Source organism: Aptenodytes patagonicus, chromosome 4 (assembly GCF_965638725.1).
Source record: "Aptenodytes patagonicus chromosome 4, bAptPat1.pri.cur, whole genome shotgun sequence".
In the NCBI taxonomy this organism is placed as follows: Eukaryota; Metazoa; Chordata; class Aves; order Sphenisciformes; family Spheniscidae; genus Aptenodytes; species Aptenodytes patagonicus.
In genome coordinates this window covers 45,648,110-45,667,006 of record NC_134952.1, presented here as the reverse complement: position 1 = coordinate 45,667,006, position 18,897 = coordinate 45,648,110, and the positions used below count along the sequence as shown (strand labels likewise).

Genomic DNA, 18,897 nt, shown 5'->3' with positions numbered 1-18,897 from the left:
ATGTTGGAGAGAAACAGGAGTAGCAGAGAAAGCCTAAAGCATGATGGAAAAACTAAAAGCTTCAAAATGAGTGCACAGCTATCCTTACCACAACAGTTTTTGGCTAGTTTTAAGCACCAAAACTGTGCTGCAAGAACTTCAGTATAACAGAAAATCTGCACAGATTGCCTGTTGGAACAGTCTTCAGCAGCTCTACATGAGCTTAGAAATGACAGAATTCACACTCTTCCTTAGTTGCATTTATTGTGCGTGAACTTCACAGTCACATTTCACTGCTTTTCATAGAAATTATATAAATTGATATACACAATCACATCAAAACCTGAGTTCTAAAACCAAAGACATTTGTATTCCTCACATGTATACTATAAAATCCTGGCTGCATTTTCAAGAAACAGTTAGGGAGACCAGTCTAGCATTGGATAGCAGCAAAACCTCCAATATTTATTATTTTCCTTTAAATGAGACAACCCCCATGTTTGTTGCACGCTAAACAGTTTAATTATTTCTAAAGTTGTGCCCTAGGACCAAAGTAGGACGGATTAGTTTTCTTTTGTTTTTCTTATATTCAACTACAAGACCACTCCTCATGAGAGCCTTCTTCCCAGTTTTGACTAGTGATTACCCTGTCTCCCCACAGAGGTATTGGCTTCTAAAATAATTCTTGGTCTACACTGGTAGACAAAGTAGTACCCAGAACAGTATGGTTATTTTACCAGCCTTCCCAATAAATCCATGAACTAGAACCAAAAATTCTTGTTTCTCCAACTTCTAGAAGACCTTTCTGTCTTCTGCTGCTTTTCACCTCTCCACATACACCATTTTAGCTTTTGAATCAAGATGCCGACATTTTTTGAAGAGTCAAGGTAAAGAGCAAGGATGCGTGTAACTGATGCATCTTTAACAGGATCTTTAAACCCATTCAACACAAGTTAGTTACTAGGTCAGTGAAAAAGCTTACTCAAGTATTTTTGTATTACATTAGTTCAGCCAGCAGAGTAGGAATCTTGATTATTAGCTGACACAGCCTCCTAGAAACAGGAAAGTCATCAGCCCTGAAGATCCCTCTTACAGGTTTTAAAGCCAGAATTCTGAACAACTGCTCAAATTGCTTATCATGACATTGTACCACACACTTATACGTGAGATTTGCCATTCTAGGGCACCCACTCTTTTTTTTTCAAATCCTAAATTGGATGCCAAATTTCCCCACTGGCACAGGCAACAGTTTCATTCCTTTTCTTGACAAAGGAGAAAGGGAGACCGATCTAGAAAGCAAGTATCTACTTTGTATAGGATTATTGAAGTACACCACTTCTAACACTGGAAGTAATGGGACTCAGTGACAGAACACGTCTAGTCTCAGCTTCAGCACTACAAACTGAAAAGGTATCCTTTGCAAAGTCAGATTTTTCTAGAGAAAAAATTTGTATTCTAGAAATATAAAATACTTTGGTAGTTTGCAGCTTAAAGGTTACAGCAGTACAAAATAATAGCAACAACTGAACAAAGTTAAACAATTACCTCAGGTCCAACTTTAACCTATTAGGAATTAAAAATCCGTCAAAGTTCCAGAACTTTTTTCAGAACTGAGGATTTGAAGAGAGCCAGAGTGTCCACTTGTAATAGGTTTATAGTGTATGCAGAGCTCATCCTTCCAGCTTAACTTCTACTTCAAAATGTGAAAGATGACTGAAGTCATGTGTACAAATCAGTCTAGATATTACATTACTTCATGTTCCCTCCAAGAGCTCCAGCAGCAGTTTTCCAAATGCTGTTAAGTTTTGACTTGCTGAGATGTTAGTGCCAATAGTCTCTTGCTGAGCAGTGCATTGTGTCGCTGAAGATATTCTATTACATCTCCTTGCTTCTCAACTATCTCTTCTAAACTTGAATTTTCCCTTGAAATAAAAGTGAATATGGGATTCAATAAGTGTCAGCAGCTTTCTAACATACAAAACGTCAGAGCTAGTTAACAAATTTTTAAACAAGTTGCTTCCTTCAGTTTTACTTTTGTTGATCTCAACTAACTTTTGAGGGAGGAGACAATCTACAACACCTTTATGTTTAACTTCCATTTTGCATGAGAAGGCAGGAAGAGAAAAAAGTTTGGCTAAACTTCATGCCATGTATACATAATTGAGTTACATATTTCCTGCTAGACAGTTACAGAAAAGTTGTAGTAGTATGAGGATTCTTACTGTTTAACAAACTTGTAGTGAGCCAGACAACATACTAGAATTGTGCTAAGAAATCCATGGCACCTTTTCTAAATACATTAAGAAGCTTATTTTAAGCAGGCATGGTATTTTTATTCAGCTGTGGGGATAAGCTGTTTAAGACAAAAATTTCTTGATTAACCTGCAGTAGCATACGTGATATACTACTATATACAGTGATATTATCTGTCACAATACCGTAACAGTGTCAGTACCAACCAGTTGTGCTATTTCAGATCTACCTCACATACAGCTAACCTCCCACTTCAAATATCTCCAGCTTTCAGACAGCCTTCATTAACAAGGATAGTAACACTGCAACATTAAGTAAAGCCAAGTTAATTGAGAAAAATCTGTAAAAGTACAGAATTTTGTCAAATCTATAATTAGGAACTTTTAAGAACAAGTACCAATGCCTGAGCATATTCCAGTCTTCCCTTACACATTATTTCTTCCTAGCTGACTTGGGAATCTGCCCTCTTAGTACACACATGAGCAACTTGGAGCTTAGAAAGTTCTTCCTCAGCCTTACAGCATTTTGGGGAGGAACACTGCCCTTTTCATAGTTCTTAGGAAGTGCTGAGGAGCATAGCTAGAGTGGAAAAAAGCTTAGGTCCAATTAAAAACCTACTGTCATTAAGCTGGAAAAAATAAAGAAAACAGGTTTTATAGACAGAAAGCTTGCAACCTTAACCAGTAGTCTGTGCTACCAACTTAAAGCATCAGAAGAGGTCCTGATCAGTAGCTTAGGTTGTGGACGTCATAATATTCAAAAAACATTCTTATAACCAGGGTCAACTGAAGGGCTGACAGGATTCACTTTTCAATAGACCTTAACTCTCAAGGGGAAGAGAGTCAGAGTTGTATAGAGCTGAATTAAAGTAACTGTTTTGCAATCAGTTCTCACAGGAAGTTTGCACTCTTTAATCAAAAATAATCAGTCTTTTCCTCAGCTGGTCATTGTTGCAGACTCGTTCTCTGGGTATTTGAGAATTTCTCAGGGGAGAACCTGAATGAGAAATGAATGAGGTCCACCATGCATTCACCATGGTGTTTATATCAAGATGGAAGTCAGACATTGTATCAAAATTCAAGACAACTCTAAATCTTTCCTGTATCCTGGACATCTACTTCCAAGTTCCATAAAAGCATGTGCATGCTGCATTTGTGACATCAGAGGAAGTGCCGAAGTATTAGTCATCTCTGCACTTCAACTTTTTACTAAGGCACACATACAGAAGCAAGTCATACTGTATTAGAAAACTTCTAAATAAATTCTTATACGGAAATCCATGTTAGTTTTGATGATTGGTTTTTGTTAAGTCATACCAGATTTATTTCAGCAACTGGAAGATGTTCAAGCAGTCAGAAGGTACACAAAGGACAAACAAGCAGTAAGTCTCAGTGCTTGTGACATTAATGTTGGATAGCTTCTCTGTCTCACTGAGATCCTCCTTACCTCTTAAGTGCCCCACCCACCCTTAAAGTTCCTTCCCAAACTGGAAATATATTCCAAATCCCTTGCTAGAATCTCATGTCCAACTGCGGGCACAGAACAAAGCTGCAAAGTTTTCTTCATCTATCAAATGCCCACAATATATTTCCTTGCCTGAAACTGGTTGAAGAACCTAGGCTTCTGTAGACATACTTAAACTAACAGTGTAAGACACCAGTATCTCCCCTCGAACTCCCATATAAAGTCAACTAACACAGATTAAGCACAGTTATTTATAGCACATTAAGATTCGTGCAACCAGCCATAAATGGTCACATCATTTCTGTCCTCATGTTTGAGGATTTCTGTATCATAACAAATTGCCATTACTACATAGAAAGTACAAGATTATGCTACTCATCATCTGTGCATGTAAAATAGCAGCCTTAAGCATATAGTTTCTTTCAAAACTATTGTTCCCACCTCCGCTTTGGTTGACAGCTTTAAGATTATAAGTAAGTCTACAGAACGTAATGCAATTAGTGTTACCTATATACCGTGGCTGAACACAGCACAAGATTAATACAGAAAAATCTTACCTGAATCCAATTTCTGAGGTAATGTGACTAGGGTAGGCATACATCTTTTCTTCTTCAATTATGTCAGGTCTTGGCTTCGCACGATTGAAGTTGCTTATTTTCACTGCAACAAAGTTTTATAAGTTAGTTGGAAAGCAACCAAAAAAGAAAAGCATTATCACCAGGCTCCAAAGGTAAAACAAAAAAAAAAATCTGTAACAGATGATTGTAAGACTGCCGTAGGATAGGAGATGGAAAGATAATAAGGGAATCTGGGGAGTGGGGAGGAAGGAAAGAAAAAGCAGAATCTATCTCTGCTCATTTCTGGAATGGCTTTGATTATGTTAGCGGTTTGTTTTGGTTTTTTTTTTTCAGCCCTGCTGCTTAAAAGACCACAGTGAAGTGAAGACCTAAGTGGGGAAGCTTGAACATACTGCTTAACATCTTCAAAGCTTAGTCTGTCACCTAAGTGCGGGTGGAACCTTAGTTGTCTTTGAGAGGGTACTGAGATTCAGTCTCCAAATTCAGGCTATAAATTAAGCAACATGCCATAAAAAAAGCTGTAAAAAGTTTTAATACTAGTATCTAGGTCAGAACTTCTAATTTAAGCTCTTTGATAACTATTTTTTTAACTAGACTACCTGCAATGAAGCAGCAGCTTGTCTGTCTGCTCTAAAACTAGGGCAGACTTGCTACAGAAAGCCATTAAGTATTCAAACCAGAGCGGCTCTGATCAGCTTCACATTGTGAACCTTGCAGCATAGGCTATCAAAACCAGAAGTCAGTCCCGGGCACCTGTGAATAAAGTTTAAGATTAAATTTAACAGATATGGAATGGGGATGGGTGGGGGTGGGAAAAGCTGTAGGCACGCTCTGCATTATTTCTGGAAGGAAGCTGAAAATATTTGAAGCCATTCAATGTCAGATCCTGATTAAGGGAATGTACCAAGAGATCTGGAGTATGCAGTTAGGGCTGCTTGTGAAGCAATACCTCTAATGCCACTAAAACCATCACAGTCCAGCTCCGTGAGAAATCCACACTACTGCAGCAGAGAAAGACTGTTCTTACAAGTCAATAATATGATGGGGTTTATTACAGGTCACCCTGCTAAAGCAATGCTAAGACCCTCCAGAGGTTAACTGTAAGTTAGGCTCAAAGGTTAGTTATTTCTATGATGGTATTCCTCTACAAATAAAGCCATGAAGGAATGGATGTGGAATTCCCAACATGTGTTGTTTGTGGGAATGTTAGTCTTTTATTCAAGTGATATTAGAAGTATGTAAGAAAGTCATTAAATACATATATTTAGTAAACCTTTTAAAGCTTGACTCCCTATCCTATCAATAACAAACTTACAATAGTAAGCTGACATTTAGAGCTGTATCATACTTCATTCCATGCACATTTACCTCACTTGAACGATTTATGTATGTCAAGTCTGTTATAGGTCAATCACAGCAATTCCCTGCAGATTTCCAAATCCCTGCCTCTGCATCCTACAGCTGTATATACATATATATGTATATATATACACATACACTGCTGAATGGAGTTTTAAGACAGTAGTACTTCACAGGACATTGTGCATCATATAATTCATAAAATAGCTCCAACAAGCAAGAAGAAATATCTAGAATTACAATCAGGTATTCCATTTGTGAGGCAGTAATATTTAAAGGAAAACAAGTCAGGTACATGAACCTTCTACAGATAAGCATTTATACCTCATTCTAGTAGTTAAGAAATAATTATTCCACGGTGGAGAAAATGTATGAACTAGTGCTACCTTCCCTCCAAAATTTAGGAGTAATATACTAACACAAGAAAGGGGTTGATCATGAGTTTCTAGTGTAAAGTGACCTTAATCTCCCCATTGGTGCTCAGCTACATTAGCTGATACTATCTTAGCAGTAAGTGGTATTTGCTAAGTGCTTGCCTTTGAGAGGGGCACTTTAACCCTGAGCAGAGGGCTTCCCTTAAAATTATCCTACTAAAAAAGCTTCATGCTTCCAGTCACATAGTCTGTGCTGTTTGAGAGAAAGAAAAATTATCTGAGTGTCACTATTACTACAGATTCTCAGGCTGTTTTCAAAACTGGCCAAATACATTTGTTTTGCTTCAATAGAGCTTTAGTTTGATGCTTAAAATGTTAAAAAAACCGAAAAAAACACCACTACACACAAGAGACATGCAGGCAGTCTTAGCTTACCTCAACAGGTATTGGGATGGAAAACAAGAAAACAAGTTACACTACCCACTGGAAAAGGCAACCTAGGGTGATGGGAGGTCTTCCCCATCTTGAGGCAAGTGTTAAGTTACATAAAAATTAACCCTAGTTTTGCACACCAAGCTTTAGAGAATGAAGCTTAGACTGTTGTTTTGGGGCTGCTGAGGAAATAAGGTAGCTGTTGCCAAAAGAGACTGCCTTACTCCTTCCTAGCAATGCAGCTCTGTCCCTCTTTCACCTTGGTTCCAGCACTCACTGGACCTTTCTTCAAGCCTCCTTCAGCTGGAAAGGAAAACATTGCACCCCACAACCTCTTAGTACAAGTTGGTTAATGGATTTGGTAGGCACAGGAACTGGCACAGTACAAGCTAGGAAACAAGACCCTTTTGGTGACAATAAACAGAAAAGTAGTTTGAGAGCCCTTATGGAAGTCCAGGCTCTGACCTTACTACTGTGAAGGTCAACTTTCTTGCAGTTGCTTATACTTTTCTGCCAAGGTAAGAGACACACAGTGTAGCTCTTTGAGCTCCAAGAGGCCTCAGGGTAAGAAATAACATTTCAGTGGAATTCCAGACGTACTATTAAAGTTTTGCAATTTATCTCTTGTTTCCTGAGTTTCCCAGGAAAGTAAGAATGCGTATGCAAAGAAGGGATGATCTCCAGCATTCTTGGAATAGTTCTCTAGGATTGCCATGCCTGTGTTCCCTCATCATTGCCTTTATTCCTCCAGAGGATTGTTAGGACCATGCTGGTCCATTCAGGGGAAAGCCTGACAAGCCTACGACTCTGCAGAGGCCTGAATGCTGTAAGAGGAGGACATAGTTTAGAGCTGGGACCTTATTTCAGTGTTGTTGCTAGAGAGTCAAGAATAGATTTTGTTTCCTAGATGACCAAGCTCTTGGCAGTATTTCAGTGTGTGTCAGTACATTACTAAGTACATACCAAAGTTTTCTTCTCCAAAAGAAAAGACATCCTAGATTAATTACTAATTACAAATCATAAAAGTAGTCAGATTAACACAAATATTGACCACCACAGAAATGGCTTTTACTTTTAAGTTTTAGGCTTCATGCAGTCCTGAAGGAGGCATTTCCACCGACCTTTCTTCTGTTTGATTAGAAGTCAGGAGCAAACTGTAAGTTTTGCCCATTGGTTTTGTTTTTTTTTTCCTCCCAGAGAAACCAGTGCTACTGAGGCTACTTAGCTAAGGTGTCATCTCCTTGTTTGTAGCTGTAAATAATGAGAAAGCAGCATCTCAGAAGCAGGAGTATAAACTATCTAACTCAAGAGCAGGAACTACATGTCATTTAAACAGACGTGGACTTCACAGTAAACATCTCTAGTTTTCTTCAGACAACAAAAATAATTACATTTTTTAGTGTCTTGTACCTTTTCAGTGTTTTTTTTCCAAACCAGTTATTTTCATTTGAGTTAATGCAAGCCATAAACCCAAATAGTTTAAGATGAGATTAGAGAAAACGATTTGGTTCAAGCATTTATTAATCAACATTTTAGATACTCCTGCAATAGTTTAATGGAAAGAGGTTTATCAAGTCTTGATAAGTTACACCAAAAAGCAGATAACCTTACAAGCCAACAGTGACAGTACAAAGCAATGCCTCAGTTTTATGACGCAGTATCTTATTTTTGTATTGGCACAGATTCCAAAAACCACAATTTTTTTTTTTTTTAGCATTCATTAGAGGGAATCTTCCATTTTAGTGACAAAGAGGAACTGAAGCTTTTGGGGTGGGACCAGGGAAAGTGGAAGAGTCTGGAGAGTAAAGCACATCACACTGTCAACTATGCAAGTTCCACATGTAAATCCCAGAAGCAGTCCTGATAAAGCCAGCTAGCTCTTACTGCTTCACAGCTTGTGGTGCACGCATTTGAGAACGCTCTGCTAAACAGACAAGCCTGTTCACAGGACACTTTTGCAACAATTACACATTTATCATCACTTCACTGGATCAACAGCTTTGAGGTAACATGGAGCTTTCATTTAGCAGCACTTGGAGACCAAATCAAGCCTGATAACCTTCCCATTTATTTTGGAATTGCCTTAGTTCTCCTTCCACAAGCACAGAATCATTCTGTATTTATAGTTGCAGTTAAATGTCTTAAGTTACACTAAGTGAGCTACTGTGAGGGCAAACAAAACAGTTGAGTAGTAGCTATAACAAGTCTCACTCAAGAAGACAAAAATTGCCTCTCACCTGTGTAAATCACTAGGCATGTCAGGGAGCTAATCAGCTCCAGGCCCAGGACTCCCAGGATAAGATACAGGTATACTTTACCGTGATCAGGAAAGGAATGCTGCATTGACAGAATCAAAAGCAGGGCTGCATTACCTAGAAAACAGATGTTATATTTTACAGGTGTAACAGTGTCATTAGCTCTTGAAAATAACTTAGTATTCTCTCATCCCCAGTATCTGCATTAGGCTGCAACATTTCAGTAATGCTTTTCCATTTCATACCATACTTGCCTCTTTGGCTAATTTCCTTAAAACAGGTGATACAAGCTTACAACTGCTGGCAGCAGAATGAGGTTTCATTTCAGCATTTGGCTGTAATGGTAGAGAATTACGAGTTTTCTTACAGATTTTTCTGACTTAAAAAAACAAGAGTGGAAGAAATGCACTAGAAATACCCAATATACATGTGCGGGCTTAAACAGTTTCTAGTCTAGTTGCTGCTGTCCATCCCCAAAACTGCTTGGAGACGATTCATTTCTTCCAATTCCTAAGAGGTCACATCAATCAATTCAAAGTGAGAGGGTGTTTTCCTTCAAGTGGTGGATTTGAGTGTATTTAAATGAGGCTAACAGAGCAAAAAACCCAAACACCTTCCTTTCACAGGGAGATACTTGCATAGGCTTCCAGTTGCCTGGCTATTTTAATATTTGCAAGTTACTGAAAGTTTAACTGAAATGAGCACAATTACTCAAGGAGAGCAAGTGTTGAATTACAAACCTAACAAGCATTCTTAATTCTTTACACACCCTCTCCTCCTCTGATACAGAGTGTGAAATGTTCTTTTTCTTTCCTGTAGAAATGCTATAACCAGTGTCTGGATAAAGCACTATGTATATTAAGACCATTAATGTAGCTAGGGGACTGTAGTTATCTTTCATACTATCAGTTATACTTTCATACTAGTTAACTTTCATAACTATCATTCAGTTAGGCAACTGAACTGCCAGGATGGAAGTGTCAGCAGCAGCGATTAGCATGGCAGGGAGTTTGCAGTAACGGAGCTAACCACCTTCTGAACTACAGACTGTTTACATCAAGAGTCCACAGCACAACTGATTGCACCTGAACATTTACACATGCCCAAAGTTTGTCTGGTAGGGGAGAAGTAGGCTTCATCTAAGACTGAAGACAGGGCTAAGTATTCCAGATTACATTGCAATAGGCAGAAAGTCCTTTTACTCTTTTGAAACATCCTTAAGCCTGCTGTAGCCTGATTATGTCACTGCACTCCAAACACATCTTCATCTTCAGAGCTCTATCTAGTGGCCAGAGCCTGAAGTTTTGCACATTCAAGTTGACTAGCTCTTTTAGTGACTGAGTGGAAAGCAAGCTAGTGTTTTATATAAAGCAGGACCATCAAACTTACCAATTCTGGTGAAAAAATTTCTACTCCAGTTATTCAGAAGATTTACAGAAGGAAGGTGGGATTGTAAGAGGCAAAAATACTGTAAAAGCCATCACTGTTCCCTTTTCCCTGCTATTTCCGTGTGAAAAATCCCTCAAGTTAAAAGGATTTTAGATTTGTTGAAGTAGTTTCTGTTAGAAAAGCTACACCAGCTAATTGTACCAACACTTCTTTCAGCTTCACTGGCCAGTGATGTAACTTAGAATCTATAAAGTTAAACCACTCCCATACACCACCTTTTTTCCCATAGAAAGTAGAAAAAGGCAGTCAGAAGTAGAGCTGAATGTTACACATAGCCCCACTGGAGATGAGAAAATTGCTTATTTTACTGATTTTAGACAGACAGCTGTTGAGCAACAGGCAATTAATTTGTTTCTACTTTAATTGCTAAGCTTGAAAAGAAGAGAGTAGCACACTTCTTGGATATGTGGCAAGACTGCTAGTCCTTCCAACTAGACAAATGAGTATACAAATCAAGATCGCTAGCAGCCAAACACAGACCTTGCTGGCTGAACATTTTATGACTGAAGACTAGGTGTGAATGACTAGATGTCTTACTCAACTTCACAATTGTGGGAGTTTTTCCACTACAAAAAGTTCTTTACAACAGGTATCTGGCAGGCCAGAAAGGTCAATCAGGAGGTCCATCTGACTAAAATAAATAGCATTTATAAATGCTCAGACAGGTTTTTAAAAGTATATATAAATGTAGATTACATATTATGAAAACTGTTCAGTCTTATTGCGTCATAGTTAAAGCTTTAGAAGAAAAAACAGGAAAACACGTTCACTTCACCTGTAGAGTGTATCAGCAGTGGAAGCCTTTTTAGATGTCTTGTTGATCGGTATATTGAGAAATAACCTCTGCTTCTGACTTTACTGTGGTGGTGCTGGATGTATCGTTCAAAAACAATATGGAGAATCCACAGAATTATTTTTGCAATGATTATGACAGTCTGTACTTTAAGTGGGTGAGTATAGTTTCCAGGGCACTTATCCTGATTTGGATTGGGGTACGAACAAAACATAGCTGCTAAAAATGCTAGAACAACAAAAGCAACCTGGAAGAGAAAGGAAGAGAGAAGAAAACTCTTAAAGTCAACATTTAACAATTAAAAAAAGACAGACTTATGTAATTTATTAATTATGCATTACTTTCTGAACTGATGTTATAAGAGTTGAGATAAGATGTAACACATCAGACACTTACTACAACCACTACATGTCATTCTGGGAACATGCTGATGACTGAAATTGCTAACTAGTAAGATTGCCTTCCAGGAGGGCAACCAGTCTCCAGCTGACCAGACCTGAGAATTACCACTCTCCCCAGAATTTCCTCTAAATCAATTTCACTGTTCCAAGTCTCCCCTTCGTAGTGAATTTATCTTATTTCTGGACCCTCTTTACTATGTCTATTTATTTTAAGGGGAACTTGATTTATACTCCCTCAAAAAAAAAATCACATCTTTTTAGACTCATTCTATTACACTTGTACTGCTCTGCAGGACAGCCTCATATCTTATTGGTAGTCTATGTTTCTTTAAATTGACATTTCATAAGTGAAAAATCAACCCTTTACTATATCCATTAAAATAATCTCCAGGTTATGACGTTAGAAAAAAGTGAAACATCATCATATAACTTGCAAGTTATTAACACTGGGTAGGCATCTTTGCTAGTTGGTAATCATTTTATAGTATATTTACTATCAGATTTTTCCATTTTGCTCAGAACTCACGTCAGAATGACCAGACTATAATCAGTCAGATTGTATATACACTTGTCCTTTCAGACTAGTGCCATTATGCCATAACTTTTCCCGTCTTCTAGATTTTTCTCCAAATTTTCATCATCAGTGAGCCTCAGCAATCTTTTGGCCAACTAGAAGGCAGAGTCTTCGGTGCACATTATCTGGGGTGTATGTATACACACAGGGCTTTTTTTTAACCTTTATAGAATGTTTGTCACAGAAAATACTCTGTTTTCATTCAGTGAACAAGAAAACACGGTACTTCCTCATCCTGGTTCATTCTACAGAATAGGAATATTTTAAAACAGAACTGAAAACAAAAACAACTCCCACCAATACAGAAGTAGATTGAGACCTTCTATATATACACAACAACAAAAAAAATTGCCTCAAGTCTGCAAAAGTCTAATACCACTAATATACTTAGCTTAAAAAAAGTATCCAGTGTTCTGCATCTCATAACTGATAGAAACACATCAGAACTGAAGATGGAGGAGTGTCTGATTTTCATTTGCTAGCTTTGTTTCCATACTTAATTCTATTGACATCCAAGAGCCCACTGCCCGCTTGAACTTATTTTTCATATTTTTGTCACTTATCAAGCAACCTTCTTCAGAAATTAACCTTTCAGAACCACTTAATTACTCTTGATACAAACTGCCTTTAGCTTGCTCTGGTTGTGAACAGAGTTAGGTAACTGGAGGGAAAAAGAAGGGAGAATAACTTTCACACAATCATGAATACCTAAAAGGGACATTAGAGGACAGACAGGGTAGAAGGTGGGAGGAAAAAAAAAAGAGTGTTTGTTCTATATTAGACATAAGACCATTACTTCAAATGCAAATTAAATCCCAAATTATCTTGAGATGGGTTAAGTAGCTAGATTAAGAAGTGAAATAAGAGGGAGGGTTATCAACAAACATTTGTTTAATCTACTATTTTACCACCTCCTTTTCTTACAAAGCTAAGAATAATCCAGCTAACCCGTATTTTATTTGGTCCTTTAACTGTTTGGTTTGCCATTTTAAAACAGTATGGTCTAGTTCTACTCCCTTCAGGTGTTAGGAATGTATTTCAGTACAGAAAATGGCTATATTAACCTGATGCAAGCAGGAATGGCCTAACATTGGAGTTCTACTAATCTACTACAGCAGTGTATACAAGAGGAAACAGGTAGCTAGCGTTAAGGGTGGTATTTATTAAAGATGTTTTGCTTACATTTTAGGGTAGTCCAACAACAGATGCTTCACCCCAGTACAGGGGATTTATATACAAAAAGTTATTCTTGGAGTAGTATTTAAGTTCAGTTTTGCATACACAGAAGGGATTAACGAAATACAGGGTTAATATAAAGAAATTATTTCTAGCCTGTACACTTTACACTGCTCTCCAGAGTCTCCTGATAGGAGCCAGAAGCCTGCAGAAAAGCAAGGCTTGGCAAAAGGAAAGCCACTCAAAAACCCAGCACCACCACACTCCAGCATATCCTACCCACACACTCCGTAATTGTAAGTAACCAGGCAGCTGCACTGAAGCAGCTATTTGCTGCCTAACCCCATTTTCTGGCACAGGAGGGTGGAGAAGAAATACTCCAGGTTACACACAAGTTACTTTAGAGATGCACTACAACTCTACCACATGATACTGTGATGGCTTAACTTCTCCAGGATACTTGCCCCTTCGGCAGGCTGTGCATCAGAAGCTAACCTGGTGTCTCCATGTTCCACAAGGTTTGTGCACATTTGCAGAAGCAGAGGGGAAGGAAATCCAGTATGCTTGTTTTCCCCATCCATCTTTTCAGCAAGAGAGACAGCACCATTTCATGTGGCAATTATAATGCTGTATTTCACCAGCAGAAAAGGATACTTCTCCATTTTGCTCCAAGGACCAACCGGCCACTGCAGCAGGTTCAGCAACAGCAGCAAGACTTTACCTGGAAAAGTGTGTGTTGACAGAGGCCTCAGCAGTTCTCTCTTCACCTGCCCATACTTCTCTCCATTTGCAGGAGAGGGGAAGTGATAGGGACAGAAGAGGCAGCAGTTTCCTAGAATCTGGGTGATTGACATTTGGCTGCATCAGTTATGGTAGTAGATAGTAAGGCCAAGGCTAGGTGGAAAAACATTTACTGCTCTACTACCAACAGGAGCATCTACCTTTGTAACACAGACTTCAAGAGCCATCCTAATGGGACAGCACCAGTGTTTTTCTGGTAGTAGAAGGGAATAAGGCTGGATATGCAGTTTCCATTGGGAATTTTGGTAGTTTATTCAGCAGAACAGCAGAAGCCTTTCCTAGGTCTACCTGACAGACAGAGGGATATTTCTTGATATTACTAAAAGGCCCACAAAACGTTTACTTCTAAAATTAGAAGGCCAGGGCATATTGTTTGAAAAGCTCTATGCAGCTGCCCAAACAGACACCTTAGATGCTGGTATGTGCTTTTAAAGTTCTGGCAGAGAGTATATCTTGCAGAGCACTGAGCACAGCATTTTTTGTTAGAGATCAAATGAAGCTCTAAAATAGCTAGCAACACATACATACATGTCTTGTGCACTCTCTGGCTTTATACACATACTATCTTCAGGTCAGCGTTAGTGTCATTATAGAATCATAGAAACATTTAGGTTGTAAAAGACCCGTAAGATCATCGAGTCCAACTATTTACCTAACACTACCAAGTCCACCACTACACCACATCCCTAAGCACCATGCAAGTACCATTTTAGTTAGATCTTAGGATCAGAGCTCTTCACCCCTCCTTCATCATGTTTAGTTTCCACATGCTCACAAGCAACAAGCCACTTCAGCTTCTCAAGGATAAACTCACTACTAGGCAGGAGTCTCTCTACTTCTGTCTACCAGCCTCAAAAAGGCCTTCATACTGTTAGGTACAAGATGTGTCCTTTATCTGTGCTTTTCATCCTTAACCCCCAGAAGTCAGTCAGAGCAGAAAGTAACATCTGGATTCCTTTATCTCTTCATCTGCTACCATGCAAAACCCCTGGAGCAAGTTCAACTTTGTTTAGTTACTGTAAGAAATACCTTAAGTCTTCCCTGTGAAATTAAGTTCAGCCTCCAGAAGGCATGACATCAAAATTATCTTAGCCCTCTGTAACTAGTCTAAGCACTTCTACAGCAGTAATATTATTTTAAAAGTACATTTCCAACAGAATAGAAGAACTACTACTTAAAAGGCTTTTCTTCCTAACAAGATGTGTCAGCATGTTAGCACCAACCAACAATCAGAATGAGAACGCAGCAAGTATCATGTAGCATCTACATTATCAAAATTAATTGTCAAGTAAGACTGCACTGGTTTGGAAGAACAGTGCATGCAAGTCTCAGGAGAATTCTGTCTATGTGACCCATAAGAATTCAGAATAAAAACAGCAAATTTTTACATGGAAATCATGCTTCTTAAACTTACATGTATTAGCAACAGAAAATTGGCAAGGAGAACTGCTGGGATAGCATGAAATCTTGGCCTCAGTTGGGAATGCAATGTATGAGACGAAATAAGCGGTGCGTCCAGTAGAGGATCATCTTCCAAACTTTGTGTTATTTCCAAGGAACCCTGGAACAGAAGGGGAGGGCAAAGAGTAATAACATGTAAGCCCTAAAAGTAAAGTACAAAGTTTTAGCAATTTCCTGTTAGCAAATTAAGCTTTGGGGGAAAATAAGCTAGGTTAGTGTCTTGAGACAAGCTCTTAAATTCTAGGTAAACTCTCATCACATCTTTATGCAAGAACTCAGTCCTTGAGGAATCCGACACTGATCTACCTCCCAGCGTCGCATTGAGTCTTCAGGAACTTTAGTCTTTAAAATGTATTACGAGTATTTGAGCATCACTCCCGAGAGAGGCCAGAAGTATTGGTAAGTTTACAGGAAAAGGTGGAAAAAGTGACAATTAAAGTCTCTCTCACATACTTTATACAGGTACTGCAAAATTCCTTGTTATTCTTACTTCCATCCAACTACGTTTAAAGGCAATAACAAAGACACTGCAGTGTACTGCAGTAACAGTTTCCAGTGATTCAGCCACTGACGCTGCTGACACATCAAAACGCCTGCAGCAGTAGTTCAAACTGAACCCAAGCAAGAAAGAAGCAGCAGTTCACAGAAGGAAGAAGATGCTACCAAGTGCTGGGCAAGACATTCTCTGCTTTTGCTAGAGAGCATGCAGCCCTTACTGTCATGTTGGCACCAAGTATTGGGGCTTTGACTTCACATTCAGCTCAGATGTTTTGGCTATGTAAGTTTGCAGAAGTACCTTTTAGGTTGTTTAGGGTTTTTTTGGTTGTTTTTTTTTTTTTAAGTAAAAGGTAAAACTAAGTATGGGCTGAGGGAAAAACCTTTCCTTGTGGACAAGGAACTTGCCCCAGTGCTATACATCTCTGCTCCTTCAAGGCCAGGACACAGTCATTCAATACATCTTAAGCTGAACGTACACAGTCACTATGAATGCTCAAACTGCTCAAGTTTCCCTCTTAGCATCCTGTTATGTCCAATGCTATGACTTGCTTGCTTCAAAAGATAAAGAAACTGAAGATTCCCAATCAAGTTTTGACTGCTTTTCTCCTGAGTGATACCAACCACAGCCCAGAACAAGAAGACAAGGGCAAACCCCATCCCACTCCAGACTTCTGACTGTTCAGAGAGTCATGCCAGGGTTCACTGCGATATTTACTGTTTTTAAACTGAGGACTTCTCCTTGCCATGACAGAAAGCAGCATAAGCCTCAAGACAAATGAGGCATGTCATTCTTCTAGACACTAGCACAAGAAGAGAGATGAAGTTTTTTGGATCAGACCTAGGTTTATACTTCATATTAACCAGGACAATGTAGATTGACTCCCCAGTGTTATTTCACCTACAGACAGCTGCCTACAGCAAAAAAACTGGTCATCAAGGCCTATTTCAGTCAGTCAGTTTTATTTTAGTACCATGAATGCCACACTTGCCCAACCATAGAAGTGTGTGAACAGGCCTCCCTCACCTATTTGGAATCTTTTAGTTAGCCTAGTCTTTGACTGTAAATAACCCGTGCTGAAATACCTGCCTGGTAAGATGACCTTTTACTGCAGACCTGAAGTTTTACAAATGGCACTCCTCTTATGTCACCGATATAAAAATCCAGAAGCACTAGTACAAAGATGCCCTCTGTCCTTCATCCCTCATTTTCAGGGGCCAGGTATAATTTTAAGCTCTGAAAGCGAGTGTGCAGGACCAGCACTCCAGCAGTCAAGACATCTTGCCTCACTCCTCCCCAACACAGAATTAACAGCAGAGTTAACAGCTCACACCTCCCACAAAACCTCCTTAGGACAATATCCTTTGTCTCATGGGAACAGGTGAACTCATCACTTCTGCAATACCATGACAGATCAGCACACTCCTTCACAGACGGAGCTTTACCAGAACACGTTTGACCACGTTACTTACTGCGAGACCAGCTACAATCTACCTTTGCAGCCTGAAATACAGCTAGCCTTAGGAAGTGCTGGATGACATAACCTCCCTGAGTAGATATTATTACAGGCAACATGGGGAGGAGGGGAATTAAAGCAAGAGATGATGCTGCCATGCAGTCAATCTGACATTAAGAAAAATCTAGTAAGTGTCCCAATTAGATCAAACACAGGTTTCATTCAATTAAGATGAGCCAAAACGCCTTAAACAAAATGGGCCTTCTGTTAGGCACTGATGTTACCACAAGCACAGGTTAAGGCTTCAGCCTCTTGGCTCCCTGATCCATTTCCAGCATGTGACCACCTCCGCAGCAGCCCAGCACCAGGAGGAGGAGGAGGAGGAGGGCAGGCAGGAACAGGGAGATCCACAGGCAGCAAGCCTTGCCCGCGCACGCTTCCAGCTAGGGGGGCGGGAAACACCCAAATAAACAGACAAACGCCGCGGTCACTCCAGCGCGCAGCATGTAAACCAAGGATTACACTTACAGAGTCTGTCTGTGGAAAAGATAACCCAGAAGAACTAAACAAGCTACATGACCAGCCTCGATTCAATTAATAACAACCCCACACCTCAGTTACTTGGGGGTATTTCAAGCACGGCTGAGGAGGGGCAGCGTTCCGCAGGGCAGCGGCCCCTGCCCGCAGGCAGCGCGGGGGGCGGCGGCCCGGCCAGGGAGCGGCCCCGGCGGCCTCTTCACTTCCGAAACGGCCATTACCAGACGCCTCGGCCGGCAGCTCCCCCCGGAAGAAGAAGATAAAGCCTTCAGCGCTTCGCACAGAAAACGGCAGAAAGAAGTGGAAGGCAGAGACGGAACGGAAAGCGAGGCGCTCTCCCAGCAGTGCCCACCGTTAACGGCAGCCTGGCCGCTCACCCAGGAGGAACCGCCGCCCCGGCCCCACCCCGCTCCCGCCCGCCGCGCAGGCCCGCACTCACGTTATCCAGGTCCTGCTGCCGCCGCCTCCCCGCCGCCAGCGCCATCTCCGCTCGCCCCCTCCGCCGTCCCGGCTGTATTTAATCGGTGCTCCCGCCCCGGCCCGGCGCGGCGCGGCCCGGCCGCCGGCTGGCCAGGCGCAGGCCCCGCCCCGCCATTAGCGGCCCCGGCCGCTATTGGGCCCGAGCCGCGCCGCAGCGCCGGCCCCGGGGCGGGGCCGCAGCCGGCGGGCCGGGGCAGCCGCGGAGGGGCCTCATCCAAGGGCGGTGGCCGAGGTGCGGCCCCCGCCCCGCCGCGCTCCCCCCCGGTCGGGGCCCGGCCCAGCCCGGGCCGTGTTTCTTGCCCGGGGGATGAGGACTTCCCACCTCACGGAGCGGGATCTGTAAGCCAGCAGCCGGGGCCCAAACTTGTCCCGGCCCGGGGTGTCGCGCTCTCCCTTGGCGAGGTTGGGTCAAGTTGACTCAGCAGACCGGGACTGAATTTAAAAGGGGGGCTAGTAAATGCAGGCCCAGGGCTGGTGTCCCTGTGAGGCATGTGGCTCAGGTGGCATCGCGGGGAGGGGAAAGTAAGTAAGGGTAAACAGCAGCAGGCACCTAGCGAAAAAGTGTGGGGATAAAGGCAG

General features: G+C 41.0%; 1 protein-coding gene across 1 annotated transcript; it reads right to left on the bottom strand.

Moving 5' to 3' along the window:
* Window positions 1-224: 224 nt before the first annotated feature.
* Window positions 225-18,381, bottom strand: TMEM192 (transmembrane protein 192). The gene is made up of 6 exons (XM_076336572.1): window positions 18,278-18,381; window positions 15,303-15,449; window positions 10,919-11,183; window positions 8,677-8,811; window positions 4,254-4,356; window positions 225-1,901 (listed from the first exon to the last, which is right to left on the bottom strand). Exons 1-6 carry the CDS (start codon window positions 18,320-18,322, stop codon window positions 1,778-1,780), a joined length of 819 nt encoding a protein of 272 aa, XP_076192687.1. The 5' UTR covers window positions 18,323-18,381; the 3' UTR covers window positions 225-1,777.
* Window positions 18,382-18,897: the final 516 nt, after the last annotated feature.

What these genes read in the sequence shown, in the direction of transcription:
- TMEM192 (XM_076336572.1), bottom strand. Translation starts at nt 18,322, where the DNA reads ATGGCGCTGGCGGCGGGGAGGCGGCGGCAGCAGGACCTGGATAAC. An exon ending in ATTTTCTGTTGCTAATACAT is followed by an intron (nt 11,184 to 15,302) that starts GTAAGTTTAAGA and finishes TTTCTCTTCCAG; the next exon opens with GTTGCTTTTGTTGTTCTAGC. An exon ending in ACCTCAGAAATTGGATTCAG is followed by an intron (nt 1,902 to 4,253) that starts GTAAGATTTTTC and finishes TTTTATTTCAAG; the next exon opens with GGAAAATTCAAGTTTAGAAG.